Source organism: Melanostigma gelatinosum (genome assembly GCF_949748355.1).
Source record: "Melanostigma gelatinosum genome assembly, chromosome: 17".
NCBI classification, from domain to species: Eukaryota; Metazoa; Chordata; class Actinopteri; order Perciformes; family Zoarcidae; genus Melanostigma; species Melanostigma gelatinosum.
This window is the reverse complement of record NC_136650.1, coordinates 21,439,497-21,464,496: the sequence shown is the minus strand read 5'-3', so window position 1 is coordinate 21,464,496 and position 25,000 is coordinate 21,439,497. Positions and strand designations below refer to the sequence as shown.

Sequence of the window (25,000 nt, the reverse complement as noted above, 5' to 3'; positions counted from 1 at the left end):
GAACTTTAAACTGAGCTGTTGAGAAGTGTGAATGTACACAACACTGTACACGCACACACACACACACGCACACGCACACGCACACGCACACACACACACACACACACACACTCGTTGTGGATCTGATGTCTCAACAGAGAAGCTGTCAGAAGGGTCTGAGTGCCTCCCAATGGTCTGCTGTTGCACTTTCTGTGTAAAATGTTTAATTTATGATTCAATATCTCACACCTAGTGAGACGGGGGCACACTAATAACATGAGAGAAATTACGAAAGTGAGCAAATATTAATGTGTGTAAATTGTACCTGATTTGAGTGCCGTCACCTGGTTTCTGGAGGAAGGTTTCTGCACCGTTGACTCTTTGGATCCAGGTTTTGGAAACAGAGTGAAGCCTGGATGGAGCGGAGGAGGGCAAACAGGAAACCACGACAACAGATGTGTGATGCCAGTCAAGGCTCGATATATTCAGCTTATTGTCAAAAGAATTCCATGAAAAGACCAAAACCATCTGTGTCCGTGTGTATATGAACACTTAAGACTATTTTCAGCGGTGGATTCATCCACATTTCATGCGAGTATTTGGGGCAGCAGGACGGAGAATGTAGGATTCAGTCAAAGGTAATCTTCAGTGTGTGTTTCCATCATGAAGGAACATGTCAACACATTTGGGCTGTACGGCACAGAGGAAGAGGATGCAACAGCGTGCTGCAGGAATGAGTCAACCTGCAATGAGTCAGTGTTCAGCACTTCAGGTTCAACCTCAAAATCCATCTCTTTTGATTTGATGCCCGAAATAACATCTGTGGTTAACACGAGATTATAATGTTTTTAGTTCTGTTCAACAAAATAAAATATCTTCTTCCGCTCGGAATTTTGAAGCTTTTTACGTGTTTTTTTACTGCTCACTGTTTGGACTGATTAGTGTGAGTGGTGCAGTCCAAGAACCTGGAAAGACAATTGGTATTTAGTTTGTTTTTTGTCGAGGATATCAAACGTCATCACGACGAACACGAACACTCTTCTACTCACTCGTCCGCCTTAAATACAGTCTACGGCTCATACCGGTGCTCGGGACACGTCTGTAATTGGAACGATCGGTCGTGACGTTGAAGTAACGCGACCGTGCTGCAGTTCTTTCACCGCCAAATGTTTCTTGTCCCACAGTGAGTTAGAGACAAACAGAATGAAAACACATCAGCTCAGCAACAAGAAGACACATATGAAGAAAACAAAAACAACACAAATTCTGTGATCCAATCAAATACTTTTTTTTTTAATGTGTATTTAATAACTCAGACAAAAACACCTGAGAGAAAACTGACAAAATGATTCCAATGGGATTTTCAGTAATATATTCAATTATGTATCTTACAACTATTATCACAATAATTCAAGCATATATCATATACATATATATATATATATCTAGTGAGAGAATAGTTTAATATTCAATAGTACAGTTGTATGGTACAGTAGCAGTAGGGTGCGTTTCTCATTGGGTACAGTTTGAAGGAGAGGTATAGACAAGTGTTTGTGTGTAAATCTATCTACGATTCATCGATACAATATGCAACAAAAGAAAGAAAAAATAAACGAAAAAGAAGGAATAAAAGACAAAGAAAGGGTTTCGGCAGTTCAGCACTGTGTTTGAGATGGTGGAAGTGTTTGCACGTGTGGTTTTTGTGTGTGTGTGTGTGTGTGTGTGTGTGCGTGCATCAGGTGAAGGATCAGATCCAATCAGCACCATAGAAGTCCATAACAACATCAACAATAACAATAAGGGTTAAAACCTGGGTCAGGACTGTGTGTGTGTGTGTGTGTGTGTGTGTGTGTGTGTGTGTGTGTGTGTGTGTGTGTGTGTGTGTGTGTGTCTGCATGCTGAAGGTTTCAGTCACCGTTCGATCCGGGCAAATCAACCCTAAACCAGTTAGCATTTCATTTTTGCACTTCCTGGACAAATCGTGGAGTAAACAGAGAGAGAAAGACTGCAACCACGTTGTGTTGTTGTTGACAAATTGTCCGTCAATGTGCGTGTGTGTGTGTGTGTGTGTGTGTGTGTGTGTGTGTGTGAGCGAGACACGTTCAACATTAAAGCAAACCTGCCAGTGAAATTCTCCCCCTTGTATATTCTCAAACATCTGCTCACATCCAGCTGTTCTGGCTGTTCGCTTCCTGTTTTCCTCTCTCTCTCTTTTTTCTCCTTCACCTTCTAAAAAACGAAAACACAAAGAATCTCTTAAAACTATACAATTCTTTTAGTTTCACCGTCCTCCTCGCGACGCCCTCTCCCCTCGACCCAAAAACAATCGTTACTAAGATGCCCCGCCTCGTCTCGCACCGTGTGAAATACCTGATTCAACCGTGATACATTCTCAGTTACGCCTCCGGCCGAACGCCACTGCCCAGCTCGGTGAAATCGAAAATAGATTATCTGCTGTTTTGCGATAAACAGCTGGGAGGAAAAGCATTTAGTGTGGCCCCTTGACCGTCCAGCTAAACAGCCCCGCCCCGCCCCATGTATAAAATATACAAAAGATTATCTCCAAAATCCTCCTCCTAACTATCTCTGCTGATAGAAAAATATACAATAATCCTTTGTCAAAATCTCTTTGCGTTATGGACGAAAACCCTGCACCTCCTCCTCCTCCCCCTCCTCCTCCCCCTCCTCCCTCCCCCTTCTCCTCCTCCTCCTCCTCCTCCCTCCCCCTCCTCCTCCTCCCCCCCTCCTCCTCCCTCTCCCTCCACCTCCTCCTCCTCCTCTCCCTCTCCCTCCTCCTCCTCCCCCCCCCTCCTCCCTCTCCCTCCTCCCCCTCCCTCCCCCTCCTCCCCCTCCCCCTCCTCCTCCTCCTCTTTGCTGGACTAGTCTTGCCGTCCTTCCCACTTCAAAAATATACACGTTTTGTTTTTTTGTCCTATTTATAGAAAATAATTACACATCTGACCTCTCCTGGCTTGAATCCGTGCCTTGAGCTTAAAAAGTGAGACTTCACTGGCATAATGTGAATTCAACACCCTGTTTGAACCGGCCGGAGCGGCGGCCGGGGACGCGCTGCCTGCGAAAGCGCCGTGCGACACCGGGCGTAAGCACAGCACCGAGGGTGACGCGTAAGCTGCCGAGGTGACACAAACGGTGAAACAGGACATTGAGTGATACAGCGGAGCAGCATGTACAAAGAGAGTCAAACTGGGGAAAGGTTGGCGTCGCATGTGCTTTCCTGTTGTGACATCATCCTAAAGCACGGCGTGCACGCGTTTGTTGTTGGCGTTTGCGCCGCGGTGTCGCACAGCGCTTACTGCAGATCTACGCCGGCCTTCCCCCCGCGCCACTTCACCTAAAGTGCTGCTGTTGTTGGCTTTGCCTTGTACCCTCTCGTTCTCATTTCCACCTCCCCTCCCGCCCCTTCCTCCTGCTTCGTCGTAGTCGTCTTCTTTCTCTTCCTCCTCATCCTCCGCCCTCACAAGTCTCCGTGCCGACTCTCGTACTTGTTGATGATGTTCCTGCAGCGGCCCAGCTCTTTCCTCATGTCGGCCACCTCCTGGCGGAGCGCGGCGTTCTCCCGCTCCAGGAAGGCGGCGCGCACAGAGATCTGGTTCTCCTTCAGCCGCCGGGCGTCCCGCGAGCGCTTCGCCGCCTCGTTGTTCTTCACGCGCCGGCACCAGTACCTGTCGTCCTTTCATCGGCGGCAGCCGTTCGGTATGGTGGAAGGAGCGGCAGGAAAGAAAGAGGGGGGGGGGGGGGGGGGGGAGGAAGCATGGGATGAGTTGGGTCAGATATGTGACGAGGAAAGGAGGAAGGGAAGGAGGAAAAGGAGGCAGCAGTTGAATAGTTGCAACTACAGAACACAAAAAGATGACAAAATACTGGAGCGAGAAGAAGCTGAAGGCTGAAGATCATTTTACATCGTGGCCAAAAGGAGGAATTACAACTTCCGAGTCCGTCACGTGACGTCATGCGGCCTAAAAATACTGTTTCCCTCAGACTTACTGTGGGAAACACGTCTATAAAACGCGGATGATTTTCTTCGAGGTAGAACAACTTCCCAGTGGGAGCACTTGAAAAGCTCTTATTTATATAATTAGGCTCTAGAAGTTGTAAAATGCACTAATAATGTACATTACTGTGATTTCACAACAGTGGACGGAGAGCCGAGAAGTGGCCAACACTGCAGTGATGGTTTCAGACGTTTCTTTGGATGTTTTGATGACGTAGTTATCAGAATGTATTGTCACTGCTGTGGAGTTGAGTATTCCTTGAGGTGGCCGTGGTATGAGAACAATAATACACTCCAGAATAACGGACACTGCCTCACCCGTTACTTTCCTATATTGGAACACCCCCCAGCGTGTTATTGCTGAAAAGACATATTGGCCGTCACAAGACACCTGAAAGCCAACAGATAGAAGCACAGACGCGTTAAAGAGACGCCTGAGCGCTGTGCATGTCCGTAGACAAAAGACCCACGATGTCAAACCATTTGGAACTTCTCGGACGGTAAAGAGGAGCTGGAGAATCATAAAGATGTGAAGTGGAAATAGATATTGTGCTGAGCTGAGACCTGATGGCCGATGAGGGTCTCGTGAGAGGACGATTGGAAACCACAGAGATTGTTGTGTGAAACTTGTGGACTCCGAGTTGAAAGTCGTGATCTCGATCTGGAGAGATTGATGTCGGTGGAATCGCTGCAGTGTTTCCTCAGAGGATCTTTACGTCTGGCACAGTTAACATCATTCCGACTTTAAACTCAAAATCATTGTCTTTTTGAAACATCTAAAAAAAAGCGGCTCAGGGATAATCACTTTTGACTATTTGTTTATGAAAATAACCAAACTCTCCTTCACGTTGTGATCCTGGATCGTAGCCAAAGAGATGAATCTGAGATGTAATTCATGAGGAGCTGGAGAGCAATCAGCTTCCTCATTAACTTTGCTCAGAGATCATTTTTTTTTCCAAACAACCTGCGCACGAATGATTCATAAAACCTCCGAAGACAGAAGACGAGGTGAGCGCCTCCATCCCGCCGTGAATTACAGCGGCCTCAGCTGCACTGACCTGTGAAAGCACGAGCCATCGATCACAGCTCCTCTTATTGCGCAACGAGCCGAGGACGGAATATCGTAGCAGTCTGGTCGGGAGACGGGAACACTAGCGGGCACCATGCGCCATAGGTTCTTTTCCCACATCGACACAGGAGCTGTCAGAAGAGCTGTGGCCTTCGTCGTGATGAAGTTCGGAGGCGGCTGCTGGACGCTCTGCCGTAACCGTCCCGCAGAACAAACCTGACCTCTCTTCACACGTGAGGACGTGTTTCTGCAGAACACTCACGTGTTGAAGGAGGCTGACGTTTGAAACGCCCACTTTTCCTCTTCTGTCATTTTAACGTTCTACTTTTCAGTGATTTCGGTTCCACTTTTATCTGACTCTATTTGTGACTGATGCTGGTTTTTTGTGCATTTATTTATTACATTTTATCAAATACCCTACGTAATATTACATGAATTATATATTATTTTCTCCTATTTTAAGAGAAGAAGGTTTAACTCAAATGATAATAAGGACGTTTCAAAGTTTGAAAGAAGTGAGAGGGTGAAAACCAAATAAAACACACATCTGCTCATTGGCCAGCACAACTATGTGTCTTCCAGTCATCAAAGTAAAGATGTGTTTGTTTGTCAGCCTGTCAGGATCATTATAATATCCCAGTGGTCCGTAGGACAGCAAAGGATTGTGGGAGATGTAGTACCTTCTGCTCGTTGGGGACCAGCATCTTGCGGGCCTTCTTGATCATCGGCTGAGGCTTCAGCTCCTCGTCGGAGAAGCGGTGCCGCCGCGGGTCGAACGCCTCCTGGCCCGGCACGCTGGACAGCGCCAGGTCCGCCGGGTCGGGGTCAAAGTTCACCGTGATGTCGCTGCTGCCGTTGGCATCCGCCGGAGGCCCAGGGGGTCCCGGAGGGCAGGTAGAAGTGGGTGACTGGTCCTGAGGCACCGCCCGACCACCTGGGAGGGAGAGATGGAGAGAGGATGAGGATAAACTATGTATTTACGATTTATAAACTACATATATTCAAACTTACAGACAGTGTTAAATATATATACCCAGTAGAAGCCAGCACTTTAAAATGAACATCGGCAATTTCACCAACAACAATTCAAATTTCCTCTTTAGTTTTTCACAGCAGTGTGTTTTTTAGCGCCACCAGGAAGCTGCCAAAGTCAAATATTTCTACAGCCTTCGGTTCGATGAGTCAGTGGAAGTTTGCAGTATTGCTGGTGCGCGTTTAAGTCGAGTTTGGTTTGAACTTGAAACCATCTCTTCAGTCCGCTGATGAGACTGATTGTTGTATTCAGACTACTTTTGTTAAAAGTGGCAAGTTGTGATAGTCACATGAATAAAGCGTCACATGAATTACAAGAAAAGAGTAGGATCTGCAGCAGCAGCGCTGCTTTCATTCTCATTGAGCCGTTCAATCATCGTCATCTGGTTCTATCTGCAGGTTAGAGCCCGTCTGCCCTCCGAGGACGGTCACGTGTCAGAGAGCAGCCGCCGAGCTAACGGCTAACACGCTAACGATGATGAGACGATCCTCACGGGAGGTTTGATCTCATTCAACTTAAAAACTCTGAATGTGGAGCGACACACGAGGACAGCGTTGACTACCAATGAGTCTGTAAAGGAGCGGTCTGGAATGTTTACAGGACAAACAAAAAAACATCAAATATTTCTTGATTTCAGCCATTTTTAAATCAGACTTTTCAAATGTTTAATTATATTAATTATATCTCTTTTTTGCAATGTGTAGAGCACCAGCCCACCTACACACCAGGCCACAGTAGTTTGTTTTACACTCATACATTTCTACAGATTTATAGATTTTTTTGAGAAGCTGATGCACGTCTGCAAGCAGAGCGAGCGGTCACGCCTGTCAAGAATAAACGTGTCAGTAAGTCACGAGGGGCCCCGGCACGACAGCGTGCACTGGGGCCCCAAATCACCCCAACTACGCCACTGGCCACAGAACGGGCCTTTGCCTTCATTGGGTTTATTTTGAGGCCCATGAAGAGGATCATCCGACAGACGCCGAACAACATGTGGCATTCAAAATGGGCGAGGAGAGGGGAGAGTGACAACGTGTTTCCCAATCCTCTCTTGCACATTCACTGACGCGTGGACGCGGTGACTCTTCATGTTGTCCCTTAAAAATCTCCCCAAACAGACGGCGTCCTCGCTCTGCTGCTTCCGTCACAGCCGCCGCAGTGACGCAGACTCACCACCAGGTGACGGTATCGAGCCAGAAACAGCGGAGCAGGGCAGCGAGTTCACATCATGCCGGATTTACAGTACAGCAAGCAGGGAAGATCAGGCTTTCAGTTTAACCCTTTGTGGAGCTTCATGTGAGAAGAGAATTCTGCTGAATACAGAAATGAAAACGATCATATCTGAACAAAAACAAGGACATTAAAGAGAATCCGGTCAGCAATCAGACATCTTGTGCCTGCTTGGTGTTGAATAAGCTCTGGTGAAAGACGACACATGATGTTGGTTGCTTGCTGGTGTGGTGGTCGATGTTTTTTCCCCCCCAATTGGATTCCAGCATGCTTTAGAGCCAGGACATATCACATGTGTGATGTCAATAAATTGAATAAAATCTAAATAAATCAAACGTTATCATACCAGGAATTGAAGAAGAAGATGATTTTGTTGAGTCGGGTCAAGTTATTCTTGGATGCTTTGAGTAAAGGATGTAAAACTGCTCCTTGGTGCTTTCATTGCAGCTATTCTGCTTTATTTCCTTTTCTGAATGCAGCACAAGAATAGAGTCTATTTCCAGTCGTATCTCCTCACCAGCTGCTTATCACACAATTATCTTCTATTTCTGATAAATGGAGAAAAATACTTTTTACTTTTCCTCTCTGGAATACAAGTGTTCGTTGAGCAATCATCCAGCACCGGTCAGAACAGTTTTGTGGCACCGTTTGTAAGATGCTTTTCTTTTTTTCTTCTTTTTTTTTGCGGAGCTCCAGGCTTCGAGCCACAGATTATAAATAACTGCAGAGCTGCTGGTGACCAATATCGGCTGAAACAGTCGTGGAAAGATTCTCGTGTCAGACTCTGAGACTCAAATGTTCTTATGATTGAATACATCCAAGACGTGGGGGGGAAACCTCCACATTCTCCTCAGTGAGTCTTCTTATGAAAAGCATCTACACATTCTGTACATTCTGTGAGAATGTATTCAGAGCTTCACGACCTCCAGTGTGCCGTGAATGCATCCTGCTGCTCTGCAGTTATAATCCTCTGAAGTTGGTTCTCTTTGGTCCGAGCCGAAGAGTGGAAAACATTTTTGGGGTATTTCGTGATGTTGGGCTCCCAGGGCTTGTAAACACAAGTCCCATGGACTCCCAAACACAGACGCTTGTTGATTAGCCAGAGTCTTGGCAACCCGTCGTCCTGCAGCGCTTGACATTTTGGCAGAGGAGTCCAAACCTGATTACTCTTTGACTTTCGGGGCATCTCGGTGTTAAAGGACTGAACTTTGCAACCCCCAAATAAATTACTCCGTACAGTCGACTTACCGACATGATTAGGGGCTTTGTCTTTATAATTGTTGATAAATACAGTGCATCAATAAACTCTTATCTTTGCTTACGACTGCATTATAGTGCGTTATAAATCATTTATAAATGTTTATAAACCGCTTATAAATAACTTGAAACCCGTGTTTCGTACATAAATTATATTTTTACTAACTGGTCACAATATTATGGAAACAAACGGAGCTAAGCTAAGCAGAAACAGACTCAGTTAGAGACTAGCTGGAGGAGAAAGTGGCGCATTAGCAGCTAAAGAGACGGATCGTTGCCTCTGGAGTTGGTTGAGACCAAAAAGAGAGAAAATGCTGGACTTAAATTCATCAGGTGGACTCAGACACGACTCCAGATGAATGATAATGTTGCCGAGTGTCTGCTGAATGTGTAAATAAGCAACTGTTTGCTCAACTTAATAAGGCGATGATCTGTCAATGTTTTGCAAGTGGCCAAAAAAACCCAACCTGTTACTGTTATCTCTCTTTCATATAATCATTAATTGCGTATCTTTGGATTTTTGGACTGATCGTTGGATCAAATACTCCCCCCAAAAAGTAGCTGATAATAGATTATCCTATTTCATAAAAGCATCATGAACCCCTTTGGATGCAAGAACTTTTTACAGCCCACAATGCAATGCAGCATACATGGTCCTCTGTACCCGTCTGTACATCATCTGGTCCGTCTGTTTTGTACGTGAAGCAGCAACTTTCATTGGATGAACGGGGCTGATCCTGGATAAGTCTGCCCAAAGCTGCGTCCTAATTACAACCATTTTGGGCAAAAAGTTGAAACTGATCCAAGAACACGGCTCACTGCTGCTGCTGCTAATGCTGCATGCTGCATGCTGCTGCTAATGCTGCTGATGCTGCTGCTAATGCTGCTGCTAATGCTGCATGCTGCTGCTGCTGCTAATGCTGCATGCTGCTGCTAATGCTGCATGCTGCTGCTGCTGCTGCATGCTGCTGCTGCTGCTGCTGCTGCTGCTGCTGCTGCTGCTAATGCTGCTGCTGCTGCTGCTGCTGCTAATGCTGCTGCTGCATGCTGCTGCTGCTAATGCTGCTGCTGCTGCTGCATGCTGCTGCATGCTGCATGCTGCTGCATGCTGCTGCTGCTGCATGCTGCTGCTGCTGCATGCTGCTGCTGCTACATGCTGCTGCTACATGCTGCTGCTGCTGCATGCTGCTGCTGCTAATGCTGCTGCTTCTGCATGCTGCTGCGGCTGCTAATGCTGCTGCTGCTGCTGCTAATGCTGCTGCATGCTGCTGCTGCTAATGCTACTGCATGCTGCTGCTGCTGCTATTGCTGCTGCATGCTGCTGCTGCATGCTGCTGCTGCTGCAGGCAGCTGCTGCTGCATGCTGCTGCTAATGCTGCTGCAGGTGGCTGCTGCATGCTGCTGCTGCTAATGCTGCTGCTGCTATTGCTGCTGCATGCTGCTGCTGCTGCAGGCAGCTGCTGCATGCTGCTGCTGCTAATGCTGCTGCAGGCGGCTGCTGCTGCTGCATGCTGAAGCTGCAGCTGATGCATGCTGCTGCTGCAGCTGCTGCATGCTGCTGCTGCTATTGCTGCTGCATACTGCTGCTGCAGGCTGCATGCTGCTGCAGGCTGCTGCATGCTGCTGCTGGGTAAACAGCCAGCCAAAGTGCGGCTTCGCCTGGCTTCATTTCCTGTCTGTGAGCGGGAGCCATTTGGGCGAAGCGGGCCGCTTGACTCTGAGATTCTCTCTGCTTTCATTAATTTATGTGAGATTATGAGGCTTTCTCTCTCCGCCTGTCGCTCTCTGCTTCGCCCTGTCCATCGCTGACTGAAAGCCTTGCATGTATTCATGCTTTTGGATTTAAAAAGCAACTGATACTCAATTATTTTTCATTCAAAATCGACCATTTTCCACCAAAAGAGCAACACCAACGTTCCTGCATTCACTTTTAAGGTCTTTAAAGGTCTCACTCTGCTGTTCAGACTTAAAACCATCATTTCTTATTCATATTCTTGTCCAAACCTGCATGAAAATCCTTGGCTGATCTAAAACCTCCGCCTCAGGAAGTGAAGCGCAGATTCGATCGGCGTCTTTCTAACTTCAGAACGTGGAGAACTGTTCCAGTCCTCTTTGGGAAAGAAAAAAAACAACTTTATTTCAAAAAAAGGTCCAACAGAGAAGAAGACAAGTGAAGAATTCAGCCGCCATTTTGCTCCAGTGTTCACAGAGCAAAGCAGGGAGGAATCATCCGCCGTGGGCAGAGACGCCCACAGAGGCAGAAATAGAGAGGTTGAGCTTCTGAGAGTCAGGTGAGCAACTCTTCCTCCTGACTAATCGCCTCATCTAACTATACCGTCACTTGATACACCTACAGTCCACATGGAACCAGCGGCTGAATCCAACACAACACTCTCTGGAGGTCGGGGGGGAAAGGCATTTGGGGAAATGTAGGAACCCCCCAAAAAAACGAAGTGGAAGTGAGCGAAACTGGTGAAACTAAAGACGTAATAAAAGCACTAAACTGAACTTCACAGGCTCATCATCATCATCATCTTCATCATAAAGCAGGGTTTAAGCCGTTTCTCGGTTGCAGTATCTTCTTATGCAATAATGGGGAACCAATGCAATTACTGGGACGACGGCAATTATGCCAATTATACAAGATCGTTTTGAAGTTTTGGTGACTTTTCATCAAAGGTGAGTTCTTCGCTGAATTTAAACTCACAATAAACGTCATTTTGTCAGAGTAAAGTTGGAACATTTAGCTTTTTATGGGAAAGATGATCTACCAAACATGTTTTGATGGGTGTTCCGGTACTTTAGCGGTCTACGGTGTATGCCATGTGATCGCTTTGGTCTCATCTCATTCAAATCAACACAACAGGATGGACGGAGCAGCGGCCATTTAGCCGTCTACTTTTGCCATTGCGACCGTTGTAGCGGCCTAACTGCTGAATAAAGTAAACCAACTCACGGCAAGCTGCTGACTCACTGAGGCGATGTGAAACGATCAGTGGAGCAGTAACGTTACGAAGCCAAGAGAGTTAATGAGGAAAGTGTCATTTAATCTCAACGTAATCGCCAGAGGAGTGAGAACTTTGCTCTGTGACCAGTGCAGCACTGAAGCATGGAATCAACACACTAGCGAGCTAACGATGCCCTCGGCAGCTTACAGACACCAGTCGCAGCAGGACTAGAACAATTACGACCAGTCCTTGAAGTAGCCTCAGTCGTAGTAGAAGTTTAAACAGTTGTACTTTCAGCAGCAGAGTATTTGTAGCAGCAGTACAAGCAGCAGTAGCAGTAATGGGAGTCGTCTTACAGCAGCAGCCCAACCAGCAGGACCAACATCAGCAGTCCGAGTACACGATGCGAGTAGCAGCATCAGCAGGCTTTATACCGGCGGTAGTAATCAGATGGAGGTCAGAGCTTCATTTACCTGCTCAGTCCGCTCTGAGTCGAGCACAGGCAGAGGAACCGTGCGCTCCGCCAGCAGCTGTTTGTGCCAAACACAGAAACATGAGCTGGAGATTCAATCGGTGGAATGTGATACAGGAAGTGTGTGACGTAAGGAGGAGTCCCCTCCCTGTACTGTAAGCACACCATGTTCCACACCTCGTCCACTACTCCTCAAACACATCAGGCCTTCACAGCAGCAGCGGTGCGATCATGGGGACTCGCTCCCTCAACTCTTATTGATCTGTCCATCATGGTTCTGATTCATTCATTGTTTTGGTCCATGTACTTTTTCCTCTAATCTTGAATGTACGATGGTATAAAAAACAGAGAAAAGAAACATATTCACAGATTGAAGAAGCTGTAAGAACGTAAACCAAAATGATTTCTGATTAATCTTCTGTTCGACACACACACATTTCTTAATAGTTTTGAATTTATACATAGTTTTCTATGATAAATTGATTTTAGTTTTACTCCTTTAGTACTTTATCTTTTAAACTGTTGATTGTGTTTTAAAGTAAGTTTGTATAAAGTGACTTGTATCTTGTAAAATATGTACTGAAGATGCACAAAATTAAATTCCATGATCTTTTCATGAGTCTGAATACAAAGTGTTGAATGAAAATGAAAAGCCTTCTGGCGCTGTGATCATTCTATTATTATTTTCTTATCTCAGTTTACATCTTAAACATCTGGTTTTCGTCTCGGTTCACGGTTTCACTGTCAGACACACGTGGACGTCCGTGTACACACACACACACACACACACACAGACTCGGACTCACCTCTGCACACATAAACACCCAGCCAGGCACGTGCACGTTCACATGAGTGTGCAAGAACACCAGTGGACAAACAAAGAAACAGCACACACACACACACACACACACACACACAATAAGCAACTGAGTCCAGGTGACACTCCCCAGGAGTCTTGTTCCTCGTGTCAACGCACTGACTAAGTTATGTCCCCACGTGTTGTTAAGTCACTGCTCAGGCTCAGCCAATAGCCGGGCCAGATTACGAGACACTGGAATACGATGTGACCCGACCCCCGCGCAGGAGGAGATTTTGCAGCTTTACGCATAAGTTCAGCATTTTGTTCATTCTGGAGATTAAAAACTCGTCTCCACGGCGCTCCACAAGTACTACTAGCACACAGCAAAGCTTTTACTGCTTTAAAAGACTTTACTCGGCTCGGTTTGATGCAGAATCACTGCTTTGTTTTCCATGAATTTATTTGTTTTCATTCGATTTTCTTTTTTGGTGTATTTTTCTAAATTATCATTATCTGGATTTTATGAAGTATTTTGTTTAGAAAATAAATAAATATAATATATACATCATTAAATTAAATTAAATTAGATATATTTAATTTAAATATATCTAATTTAATTTAAAAAATGAAACGTGCACTCTCCAGCTGTGTTATGAGGGAAAAACAAGTTTGACTTTCCAACAAAAAAAGATAATACATTCAAACAGAACATCCTGTCCTCACCTGAAAAACAACAGTATTCATATTGTTTGTTTTGTGCCATCAGTCGAGTGACAACAGCGGAAAACCTCTTCGAGTAACGCCAAAGCTTCTGACTGATGTTGCTTTCTTTCAGCCACCATCATAATCTCTCTGCAGCCTCAACCAGCTCGTTTGAGCTGCCTTCACATCCTACGACAGACTGCAACAGTGGGCTGATATCATCAGGTAGCAGTGAGCGGATGACAAGCATTCCAGTCGGGCCAGTTTCAGCTCAATGAGTTTGAAGGCTTATCAGAAGCCAAAACACTGCACAGCGATTCATCAAACGCAGAGACAAGCTTTTAAATCTCAGCAATCCACATTTCAAAGTAATCGAGTGCTTTGCAGCACAGAGACGCACTGCTGCAGCCTAACTTGTGCTTGTTTTTGTTCCCATGCAGCGCTGTTGTTACTGTGGCCGTGACCTTAAAGTGAAACACGCATGAGCATGGCCCGTAGCACGCACTTGATGCATAATACAGGAGCTGCAATCTGGCACGCCGGGAAGCGAATATGATTTAAAATAAATCCCAAAACGATGCACGTCGTTGCTGAGGAAAAGGATGGCGGCGGTGTGCAAGTCGGTGCACGTCGGTGTAATCCTGCCGTTAACCACAGAGGTAGCACGCCAACAAGAAACCGTCATATTTGTGAAAGGTGCGGACGGATGATCATATCAGGAGGCAATGTTAAACTGTTCACAATGTCGGGTTCAATTTGTTGAATTCAGGAGCCGAATGGTTTCTTGTGAGTCAAGGTTATTATTGGACATGCTGCTGAGGCAGACATGTGAATTTGTACAGTTATTCGGGAATAATTAGCGGCGCCATGTCTTTTCTCAGCAGCATGGATCTCCTGCTGCACGAAGATCTGCTTTACAATTCAATTACAATTCTCCTCCTGGCTCACTGTTTGCTCTGCCATCCGAAAGATTTCAGTGTTTCTTCTCTCTGTAATCTCCACTGTTTCCTCTCACTCTCCTTTCTCCTGCCTCGCGCTCCCTCGCTTCCCCCCCCCCCCCCCCCCCCCATCTCTTTCTCTTGCATGCTGGCTCTCTCGCTCCGATGATTTCTGCAGCGGCACGTGACGTGGCGGCTGCACATGGCCCGATCGAGTGAGAGACAGCGAGAGAGAGAGAGAGAGAGAAAGAGAGAGAGAGAGAGAGAGAGAGAGAGGAGACAGCAAGAGAGAGAGCTAGAGAGAGATAAAGAGAGAGAGGGAGACAGCAAGAGAGAGAGACAGCGAGAGAGAGAGAGAGAGAGAGAGAGAGAGAGACAGCGAGGGAGACAGCAAGAGAGAGAGACAGCGAGAGAGAGAGAGAGAGAGAGAGAGAGAGAGACAGCGAGGGAGACAGCAAGAGAGAGAGCTAGAGAGAGATAAAGAGAGAGAGAGAGACAGCAAGAGAGAGAGACAGCGAGAGAGAGAGAGAGAGAGAGAGAGAGAAAGAGAGAGAGAGAGAGCGAGGGAGACAGCAAGAGAGAGAGCTAGAGAGAGATAAAGAGAGAGAGAGAGAGAGAGAGAGAGAGAGAGAGAGAGAGAGAGAGACAGCGAGACAGCAAGATTTTTTTTTGATTTTTTAACAAACCTTTATTTTACGTTTTTTTTTTTTTTTTTGTTGCTTTTTTTTCCTTCCTCAAGTCATATGAACAAACAAAACATCGCTAAACTGCTACAATCAGTTCAGCCTTTTCCTGAACACGATACATTATCAGTCAAAACTGTTCAACAAATACGGTCCATCAAACATGAACGTGTCTGTAATTGTCTGCAGGCTGAGATCTGACTCTCACTCAGCGCCCACTTGTGTCCAGTTCTCTGTTCACTTTGTGAACTATTTTCTTGAGTCTGTATCCTTCCTGCTTCGTGAGCCCTCCTCTGTCCTTGCTCCTCATGTGAGACCTGGCAGAGCTGGAGAGCTGCTCCTTGTCAGAGAGGTAGTCCTCCACTCTGACTTTTCTCACGTTCTTACTCCGCCTCAGAAACTCCTTTATCTCCTCCACGCTGTAGCCTCCAGAGCCCCGAGAGCTGCCAGCACCGTGTGTAGAGGGCTCACTGTTTGCAGCAGAGTTCTCCTCCTGACTGGACTCAGAGTCCTCCCAACCCGACTCAGGGTCCTCCTCCGGCTTGGACTCACACTCGGCTGCTCCTCCACTGTCTGTAGTTGCCACTTTCTTGGCCTGTGAGCTTCCTCTGTCTCCTCTCTGTTTCCTCTTCAGCTGAGGGGCCTTGAGCTGCTCCTCGTCTGCTTCCATGGCCACCTCCCCACCTGCCTCCACCTGTCCTCCAGTACTCTCCCTCACCTGCTGGACATTAACTTGCCCTCTCCGTCATTACCTCTTGTCCCCTACTTTTCCTCTCCTTTTCTGCCATGTGTACCCCACTTGTCCCCTCCTCCCTCACTGCCTGTGCTCCACCTGTTTCCTCAACCCTCACCTCCTCGGTCTCACTTGTTTCCTCAACCCTCACCTCCTTGGTCCCACTTGTTTCCTCAACCCTCACCTCCTTGGTCCCACTCGTTTCCTCAACCCTCACCTCCTTGGACCCACTTGCTTCCCCCACCCTCACCTCCCGTGCTCCACCTGTTCCCTCTTGTCCATCCTGCTTGCCCCCGCTGGCCTCAGGACCTCCCTGGTTCTGGTCCTTGTTTGAGCCGTGTTCCCCAGGACAAGCTCTGCTCAGATGTCCTTCTCTCCCACAGCTGTAACATTTAAAATCGTTCGTCTTTGCAAAGATGACGTAGTCAAAATCGCCCACAGTGATCTTGAAGCTGAGGTTGACCGGCCTGCTCCTGTCGCTGGGGACCATGAAAGCATGCCTCCTGTGAGACGACACGTGTCGCAACAGCGGAGACTGAAATCCACAGGGCATCCGTATCACCGGAGACACCAACTTCCCATGCTTGGACAGCTCTTTGGCGATGGCAGCGCCCGTTATGAATGGTGGCACGTTGGACACAGTGACTTTCACCTCGGGTGTTGCGAGAGCATACGTGGGCAGGAAGTGCTCACCCACGGAGATCCCGCGCGTCAACACCACATCCGCAAGTTCAATACTGTCCAAAAAGATGACCACCGCGCTGCTCATCCGTGCTGCGGACTTCACGTGGCTGTGGCCGACAAGTTCACCCACTGCCAAACTGATCTCCTCCAACGAACACCCGAACAGCGGCGGCGGTATCTTCACGCCGTGTTCTCTGGTTAGCTCCGTCAGGCGCATGCTAGCGGTTAGCACGCCGACAGCACCTGCTGCCCGGCTGCACTCTGCTCACAAAAAAGACCCAAAAACCCGATAAAAGTACGCAAACAAAACCCGTGAACCCTGCACACCCCACTACACCATCATACCCAACATTACCCAACGAAGAAAAATGTCGAAAAAACACTTTAACTATCGCTCTCAAAACCTCCGCTCCTGCAGCTCCGCACACCTGCCTCCGCTCAGAGAGAGGGAGAGAGAGACAGAGAGAGATAAAGAGAGAGAGGGAGAGAGAGGGAGACAGCAAGAGAGAGAGACAGCGAGAGAGAGAGAGAGAGAGAGAGAGACAGCGAGACAGCAAGAGAGAGAGCTAGAGAGAGATAAAGAGAGAGAGGGAGAGAGAGGGAGACAGCAAGAGAGAGAGACAGCGAGAGAGGGAGAGAGAGAGCGAGAGAGAGAGAAAGAGAGAGAGAGGAGACAGCGAGAGAGAGAGAGAGAGAGAAAGAGAGAGGGAGACAGCGAGAGAGAGAGACAGCGAGAGAGAGAGAGCGAGAGAGAGACAGCGAGACAGCAAGAGAGAGAGCTAGAGAGAGATAAAGAGAGAGAGGGAGAGAGAGGGAGACAGCAAGAGAGAGAGACAACGAGAGAGGGAGAGAGAGAGAGAGGGAGAGAGAGAAAGAGAGAGAGGGAGACAGCAAGAGAGAGAGACAGTGAGAGAGGGAGGGAGCGAGAGAGAGAGAGAGAGAGGGAGACAGCGAGAGAGAGAGAGAGAGAGAGATGAAGAGAGAGAGGGAGAGAGAGGGAGACAGCAAGAGAGAGAGACAGCGAGAGAGAGAAAGAAAGAGAGAGAGAGGAGACAGCGAGAGCGAGAGAGAGAGAGAGAGATAAAGAGAGAGAGGGACAGATTTGAAAACATGCACAGCGAACACTCTTGACTCGCTCTCCCCCTCCAGCATTGCTCTCTCTCCCTCCCTCTCCTCTCTCTCTCCCCTCTCCCGCCTCTCTCTCTCTCCCTCTCCTTCTCCCCCCCTCGCTCTCTCCCTCTCCTTCCCCCCCCCCCTCTCTCTCTCTCCTCTCTCCCCCCTCTCTCCCTCTCCTTCTCCCCCCCTCTCTCTCCCTCTCCCCCCTCTCTCTCTCTCCCCCCTCTCTCTCCCCCCCCTCTCTCTCTCTCTCTCCCCCTCTCTCAGTGCAGTGTTACAGAGTGCAGAGTCAGTGTCTTCTTTAACCCTTCCTCTGCCAGGGTTAATCACAGCCCTGAATGTTAAATCCCTGCGCGGTGTTGTCCTGCACTCTCCTCTTTTAAAGAGCCAGCGAGTCCCTTTAGTTCCTAAACAATGCACAGCCGGAGCTCTTTAGACCTGAATTGAACTGTTAATGCGTATGTCATCTCACTGACGGTTCCTAAAGGGTTTGTCTGGGATTCTTCCAGTCCAGATGCCCGGTGGTCGCTGTGGTCTCTGGTTTAAAGCTGGGAAGTCAAACACGGTGTGTCGTTCCTGCTGCTAACGACGGTCTAATCGGTGCTCAGACTGTTTCTCTGCAAGAGAAAGCAACTGCAGTGATACGAGCTGCAGTGATTTGACCGCTGACCTTTTCGATGTACTTTGTTTTGATATGTTTTCCTCTCAGCAGTAAAAACAAAGAAATGTAAAAGATCAAGTGTATTCATATTTATTTTGAATAATGCAAACCGGCAGCTCTCATGGGCCAAACATAGTGTATTAAAGGAGTGTAGCATTTAGGGGGATCTATTGGCAGAAATTTAATACAATATTATTCATGTTATATTTCATGTATAAAAACCTGAAAATGTGAATCATTGTGTTTTCAGTAGAATGTCGTTGATATCTACATGAGCGGGTTCTCTTCACGGAGCTGGCCGCCATGTTTCTACGGTAGCCCAGATCGGACAAACCAAACACTGGCTCTAGATCGGGCACACGGGAGAATCTGCAAACTTCCACCCGTAACGAGACGGCACCAAATCCTGCACACTGCACCTTTAAGATTCGCCAACGGCTCTGTGACGCTGCACTTGAGCTAAATGCGGTTGTATGTTTATCATGCTAGTTTAGCGTGTTAGCATGCTAACGTCTGCTAATTAGCACTAAACAGAAACTACAGCTGAGGCTGAGGGGAGTGTCTTCAGTCTTGATCTGATGATGGCGCGAGGTGATAACTAAGGGACTCGAAGTCGTTACTGTTCATCCTCTGGGGAGCATTAAACGTCAACTTCAGGTTGGCTGGGAACAATGAATCAATCGAGTGGATGTTAAGATGGAAGACCTTTGACCTGCTGGCGACGCTAGAGGAACATTCAGCGGATCACCAGAGTCATAACAAATGATTCTCTTGGGAAAATAGATACCAGTAGCAAGTTCCACTGCAAGAATGGAGGTTGAGATATTTCAGTAAAAACCGTAAATGTGTCATGGTGCTGATAGAGAAAAGTTGAAGGAAATATAAGTCATGCTATGGTTATATTATAAAACTAAAGACTTGTGGAGGAGAGCCACTATTATCAGCACTGTGGCCTTATTCTGCTTAACGTCTGGGTATTAAAGTCCATTTACATTAGTGGTTGTTCAAAGCCTGAAACAACTTGTGGGCAAAGAGACATCAGTCAGCTGAGGATCAGCACATTCCCTCTGAAGATGCAACTTATGTTTAAAACATGAGCCCTGAAATCTAGTACATAAATAAGTAAAATGTAAATCTCAAGTTCCCAATTTAGCTCCTGTGTAAACTCTGGGGTGCCTGTTTGGCTTTAGAGCCCATATTCTTCCCACTGAAGCTTCAGCACTGCTGCTTTCCCCGTCAGTCACGTATTCCCACGAACTTCGGCGGACGGGTCGAGCCCAAGCCAAAGCAACAACGCTTGTTCAGATTTTGTTCAGACCTTTCATAAATAGGTGAAAAATAAACACGCTGCATCCGTATCTTTGTGTTCTCCGCTCCCTCTGAACTCTTCTGCCATTAGCACAGAATTAATCCAATTCAAACCAAACATGTGCACGTGATCAGATTATTAAAACCAGTTTATTCTCTCTCTCTGTCGTAACACTTCAGCTCCACAGGGACCTGAGGGATTTCTGGCTGGATGCATCATGCTCAGCGCGGTCACGTGTTTATAATTCAGAATAAAGAGCGCACACACACACACACACACACATGAGAGCATGTTCACATTAAACAGTTGCATGCATGCATACTTTTTTAGACCAAAATACGGTAATGTAGTAACGTTACGTAACTTAAGATGAGTCGACGTTCGCGGCAGACACCACGCGAGAATGCAGCGCTCTTTACGCAACCGGACTTCCTCCTGTTAAATGTGTGACATGTGACCAAATGATCGTAACACAGTCTTCTACAAACTCCATCGCTCATCATACAAAGACGTGTGGGGATCTGTCAGCAATAAATCATCGTGAAACGCTGTGATGAGTCTTCGATGGCTCTGAGAATTAAAAAACACGTCAGCATCATAAAGAATGGCTTTGTGGTTTCAATTAGCCATAATTTGAACTTGTCAGACAAATAAAAGACAGACGACAGATGTTCCTTCAGTTCTGGTTCACATCAAAAGCATCGGAGAGAGGGAACAATAAATTATGAACATATAATGTATAAACACAGCCTGCTGGAGAGAGGAGAGCTGCCGTTTATCACACAGATATAATTCGACCAAATCCTTGTGTGGTTGTTGTGGCCGGAGTGGGTTCGTTCATGCAATGTGTCATCGAGAGTCTCCGTGTCTTCATTAGAGCCAGATCACATCAAAGCCTTTGCATGTGCAGCATCATATATGTCAGACCGCGTTAGCTGGTGCACGACTGTTGCCTTCTCACGTGAAAATGGAATTGCAATTTTAGTCTCGCTGTCGACGATAAGAAAAGCTTTTGGACCAAAAACTGTGGAAAAGAAGAGGAGATAGTGAGAGTGATGTCACCCATTCGGTTGTACTCTGTGGTTTTGAAGCCTTGACTTGGGCATTTTGGTTGTCGTCATCTTGGTGTGTTTTTGATCGTCACCATCTTGGATTTTTGCAACCAGAAGTGACACGAGAGGGCGGAGCTAAGTACAACCCAACTCTTAAAAAGAGATTCATAGGTGACAAAAAGGTTAAAATTAACTTTTTATGAAGTGAAAACACTCTGTGAAAGGGTTAAAGTTCTAAGATGAAAATACGGACAACTACCAGACCGGACAACGCTGTAATAGAGACCTGTCAATCACAGTAAGCCCCGCCCTAAAGCATCCCCTGCTTTATGGTCTGTGTGACTCTAAATGGACCATAATGTACTAAATGAACATCATGCTGTATTGAAGAAGACTTGAAACTAGAGATTGAGACATAAACTCATGTTTACAATGTTTACTGAGGGAATAAATCAAGAGAGAAGTAGAGTCATTTTCTTATTTTAATTATAATTTTTTAAGATATTAAAGATATCAAAATCTGTCCTCTTATCACCTTTTTCTGTTTTAAAGTCTTTGAAGTAAATAATTAATTGAAAATGAAATAACTTTTATCATATTTCCATCTCAAAATGTAATAAAACCGCCCGTTAGCGCCCCCCCCCAAAAACAATCCCTCATTCACTCACCATGATGACACTCGGGTCCTCCCATCATGCCTTGCTGCTGCTGCTGCTGCTGTGGAGGCGACAGCGGCGGCGGCGGTTGTGGCTGGACGGTCTCCAGTCCCAGCAGCGAGGAAGAGGAGGATGAAGAGGACATGGAGGAGGAAGAGGAGGAGCAGGGCGGAGGAGAGCTGGGAGGGCACTGGGAGCTCTGGTTGGGCACCGCCGACTGGGAGCTCTGGGAGGAGAGGAAATATACCATCAGTCTAGATCACGGCATCAACAAAGAGAACAGCATTGAGTCCTTGATATGATGCGTCCATGTGGCGCGTGCTCTACCGCGTGAGCTATAGACGTTGCCCCACATGAATTTAATTACAGTACGGCAATCACCCGACACCACAACTTTGTCAATAGAAAATACTAAATTAAACAATGTCATTAGAGAGCAGTTTAGACGACATGCTAGCTAGTTAGCTCATTGAACGGCAGTGAGGATTCAGAGAAAAACAGATAAAGGAAGGAAACAACTATTGTGCTTCTCCGAGTGGGCCAGCACTATCCGGACCCGGACGTATAACTGATGGATAATTGAGAACATTTTGGCGGAGCGCTTCTATTTTAACCTGCACAGCTTTTCTAGCCTTTACGGCACTCGGCCAGCTGTCCAGGAAATACACCGACCAATTACATGCGTTGTCAATCATCTCACGTGACGCAACTCAGCCAATCGAATATCTGTATCCTGAAACGCATCGTGAGTCGAGTGAGATTTACACACAGAGGAGCGAGACGTGAACCGCGAAAACAGAGCTTTCAACAAAGAATGGACGGACTCTCATTCGTTCATTCTTCCTGCCGGCGCTACAAAACCACTCTGTCTCATATGTTCCGGTACCGTGGCCATTATTAAATGCGCCAATGTGAAAGCCAGCACGAGGCCAAACATACCCACTCCAGTCTGAACTGATGGCAAGCTGTCAAGATGTGTAGAGATTCTTTATTATGAAGCTGACTGAGACCGTTATGATGTGAGCTTTTTGGTCTCCATCGGCGTTTACCTGGGAGGGGATCTGGGCGCTGGTGGAGCTGGGCCCGTTGCCGTGCATCCCCATGCCGTTCTCCGTCAGGAACTCCTCCAGGTCCATGTACTGCAGCTGGAACAGGCCTCCGTCACACGGCAGGGTCCTCTCCCACAGCAGCGGGCCCAGGAACGCTGACTGGGAGTTGGGCCGCAACGCGCCGGACCCGGGGGCCCCTGCGGACCCGGGGGCCCCTACGGCCCCGGGGGCCCCTCCGGCCCCGGCGTTGTTACTCTGCGATTCTTCGTCAGAGTCCGAGGGCTTGTCTTTGTCTGGATGGAGAACCAGAAGCGTGTTAAGATTAGTTCATCTCGATCCCCAAAGAGGGCAAAGAAGCGTCTCCCTCGTCCCTCGTGATGCGTTTCCTGCGATGAAACGCTCGTCAGCTCAACGTGGCAGTGACCTATTGACTCAAACTCATGCAGTCTTTTGTTCCAACCCACTGTGTCCACTTTGGAAACAGCGTCTCATCATTTCAAGACAGCGCTTTTATCTCTAAAAACAGCTCAATTGAATCTTAGATGTACGATGAACGAAAGACAGCAAGTTATCCATTCGTTCATCCGCTGTTTTCAATCCCTAATTACCCCAAAAACATGTCAAAAATCATACAACTGCAGAAACAGAATGATGAAATCTAAATATTCCATCACACACTCTGTACAACAGCGCTTAAAGAAAGAGTCTGGTTGGCAGATGGTCGCAGGTTTGATCTCCTAAGGGTACCACACACACACACACACACACACACACACACTGGCGGGCGCATGATGCACATCAAAGCCCCGATGTTAATGTGTGACGACACTCCGAGGGGTTCTGCTAAATGCAGCCTTACTCGGTCTGCTGGGACCATTAGCTTATGGTGGCTAATGCTAACTGTGGATGTCACCGAGTCACTTTGCTGACTTCATGAGTCTCTTATGCTGCTGCTATGTTTTATGATTTGTCCGTGACTTTTGCAGAAACGTCTCGTGACCCAGAGACTTCTGGTCATTTGTTATTTTTATATTTTCTTTCAAAAAGACTCAAAAAGTGACAAACGTTTGGGTAATTTCTGACGGCCAGATCGCTTTTGGATCGCTTTGTTTCAGGTGTGTGATCCAGATCTTGCATTTATTTCCAAGAACATTCACTTCAAAGGACAAACACCGATCAACAAACAGCTCCGGGGGGTTCTGCATCGTTTGTTTGATGAACAGCGGCTGAGGTTTATGCCGCCGTCCTTTGCTTTCTGTGAAGCACTTAGTCGCGATCATTAAAAGGCATCTATAAATAAAGTTGACTTGACTGACCCTGCACTCTGAGGAGGGGGGGGGGGGGGGGGAAGATAGATGACGAGATCAATAAAGCATCGGCAGAAAAAAATACATGCCGCAAGCAAAGCGACAACCGAACTTCATGTCAACACACGGAGAGAAGTGGAGCGATTTGTCTTCTGATCCTTTGATAATATCATTCTGCAGAAAAAGTGCATGTTGAATAAAAATCACACTGAATCATAAAACCCAATGAAATAGTAACAAAAGAGCACATTTAACTGGGCTGGGATGACAGCGAGAGAGAGAGAGAGACCGGGGAGAACATCAGGAATAAACTTCAGTTTAAAGGGATTCAAGAACATTGAATTACAACGTAGAAACAGAGGAAGGACGGAGGAAAGAGAGCAGAGAGTCAAGACCATCATCATCTCTCTGCTACCGTCATCATCGTCGCATGTTGTACACAGTTGTTGCAATCTCTACATAAATAACAACTATTAAATCTGAATATTCCTGCATTGACATGCAGGAATGAGTCCTAAAACCCAGAGATGAGTCAGCATTTTTGCACTTCCTGTTCCGCTCGTCTCAAAGGCAGTGGGTCTTTAAACGGGCTTGTGGTTCACACAAGATTAAGACATTTTAATGTTTTGTTCTACGACACATAAAGTTTGTCATTAAATATATTTTTACGCGTTACATTAAAAAAAGGCGGTTGCTAAGAAAGTGAGACAAAACAAACGCGACTAGTTTGCCTTCACAGTCTCTTTGTGTCGTCCGTTAGCTTTACGTTAGCATTTTACCTTTTGAAAATGATAAAAGTCGTGTTCATTTGTGTATATTTATCTGTAAGTATCATGAACTTGTCTTCGTCACAGAGATTATCTCCATTGGCTTTTTGTGGAGGCAACCAGCGATGCTAATTCCGTGTTACCTCACAAACATACGCCTGCAGCGCTGTATGTACCGTTTACAGCGAACAGTCTGTGCCGACTGAAGATGTCGGTGACAGTTTGTCACTACTGGTTGGTTGAGGCCCATAAAAGAGGTGTATGGACCAGGTTCCGTACGAAATGTATGGCACATATTAATCCAGAATACCAGTGAAAGAACATTTTAATAAATGCTTGTTCCCCTGATATACAACTATTAGGAGCTACTTCCTCCATACGAACAGCTGGTGGCGCTAATTCTTCACTCCGGTGCCTTTAAAACCATCGCAGGAACAGAACGAGACGACGTGAATGAAACTAACTATTAATAAACGATGTAGAAAACATGGTGGAAATACATTAATCTGTAGTCTGTATTTCGGCAGCGTCGGTGAATTTTGAA

General features: G+C 46.7%; 1 protein-coding gene across 2 annotated transcripts in view; it reads right to left on the bottom strand.

Moving 5' to 3' along the window:
* Window positions 1–2,858: 2,858 nt before the first annotated feature.
* dbpa (D site albumin promoter binding protein a) overlaps window positions 2,859–25,000 on the bottom strand; it is a 27,157-nt gene continuing 5,015 nt past the window's right edge. For both annotated transcript variants that reach the window (XM_079287833.1, XM_079287834.1), the window contains exons 3-6: window positions 22,383–22,675; window positions 21,346–21,559; window positions 5,741–5,994; window positions 2,859–3,670 (exon numbers count right to left, since the gene is read on the bottom strand). In XM_079287833.1, coding sequence (XP_079143959.1) covers window positions 3,455–3,670; window positions 5,741–5,994; window positions 21,346–21,559; window positions 22,383–22,675 — 977 coding nt within the window. In that variant the 3' untranslated portion in view covers window positions 2,859–3,454. The remainder of the gene's footprint in view (window positions 3,671–5,740; window positions 5,995–21,345; window positions 21,560–22,382; window positions 22,676–25,000) is intronic.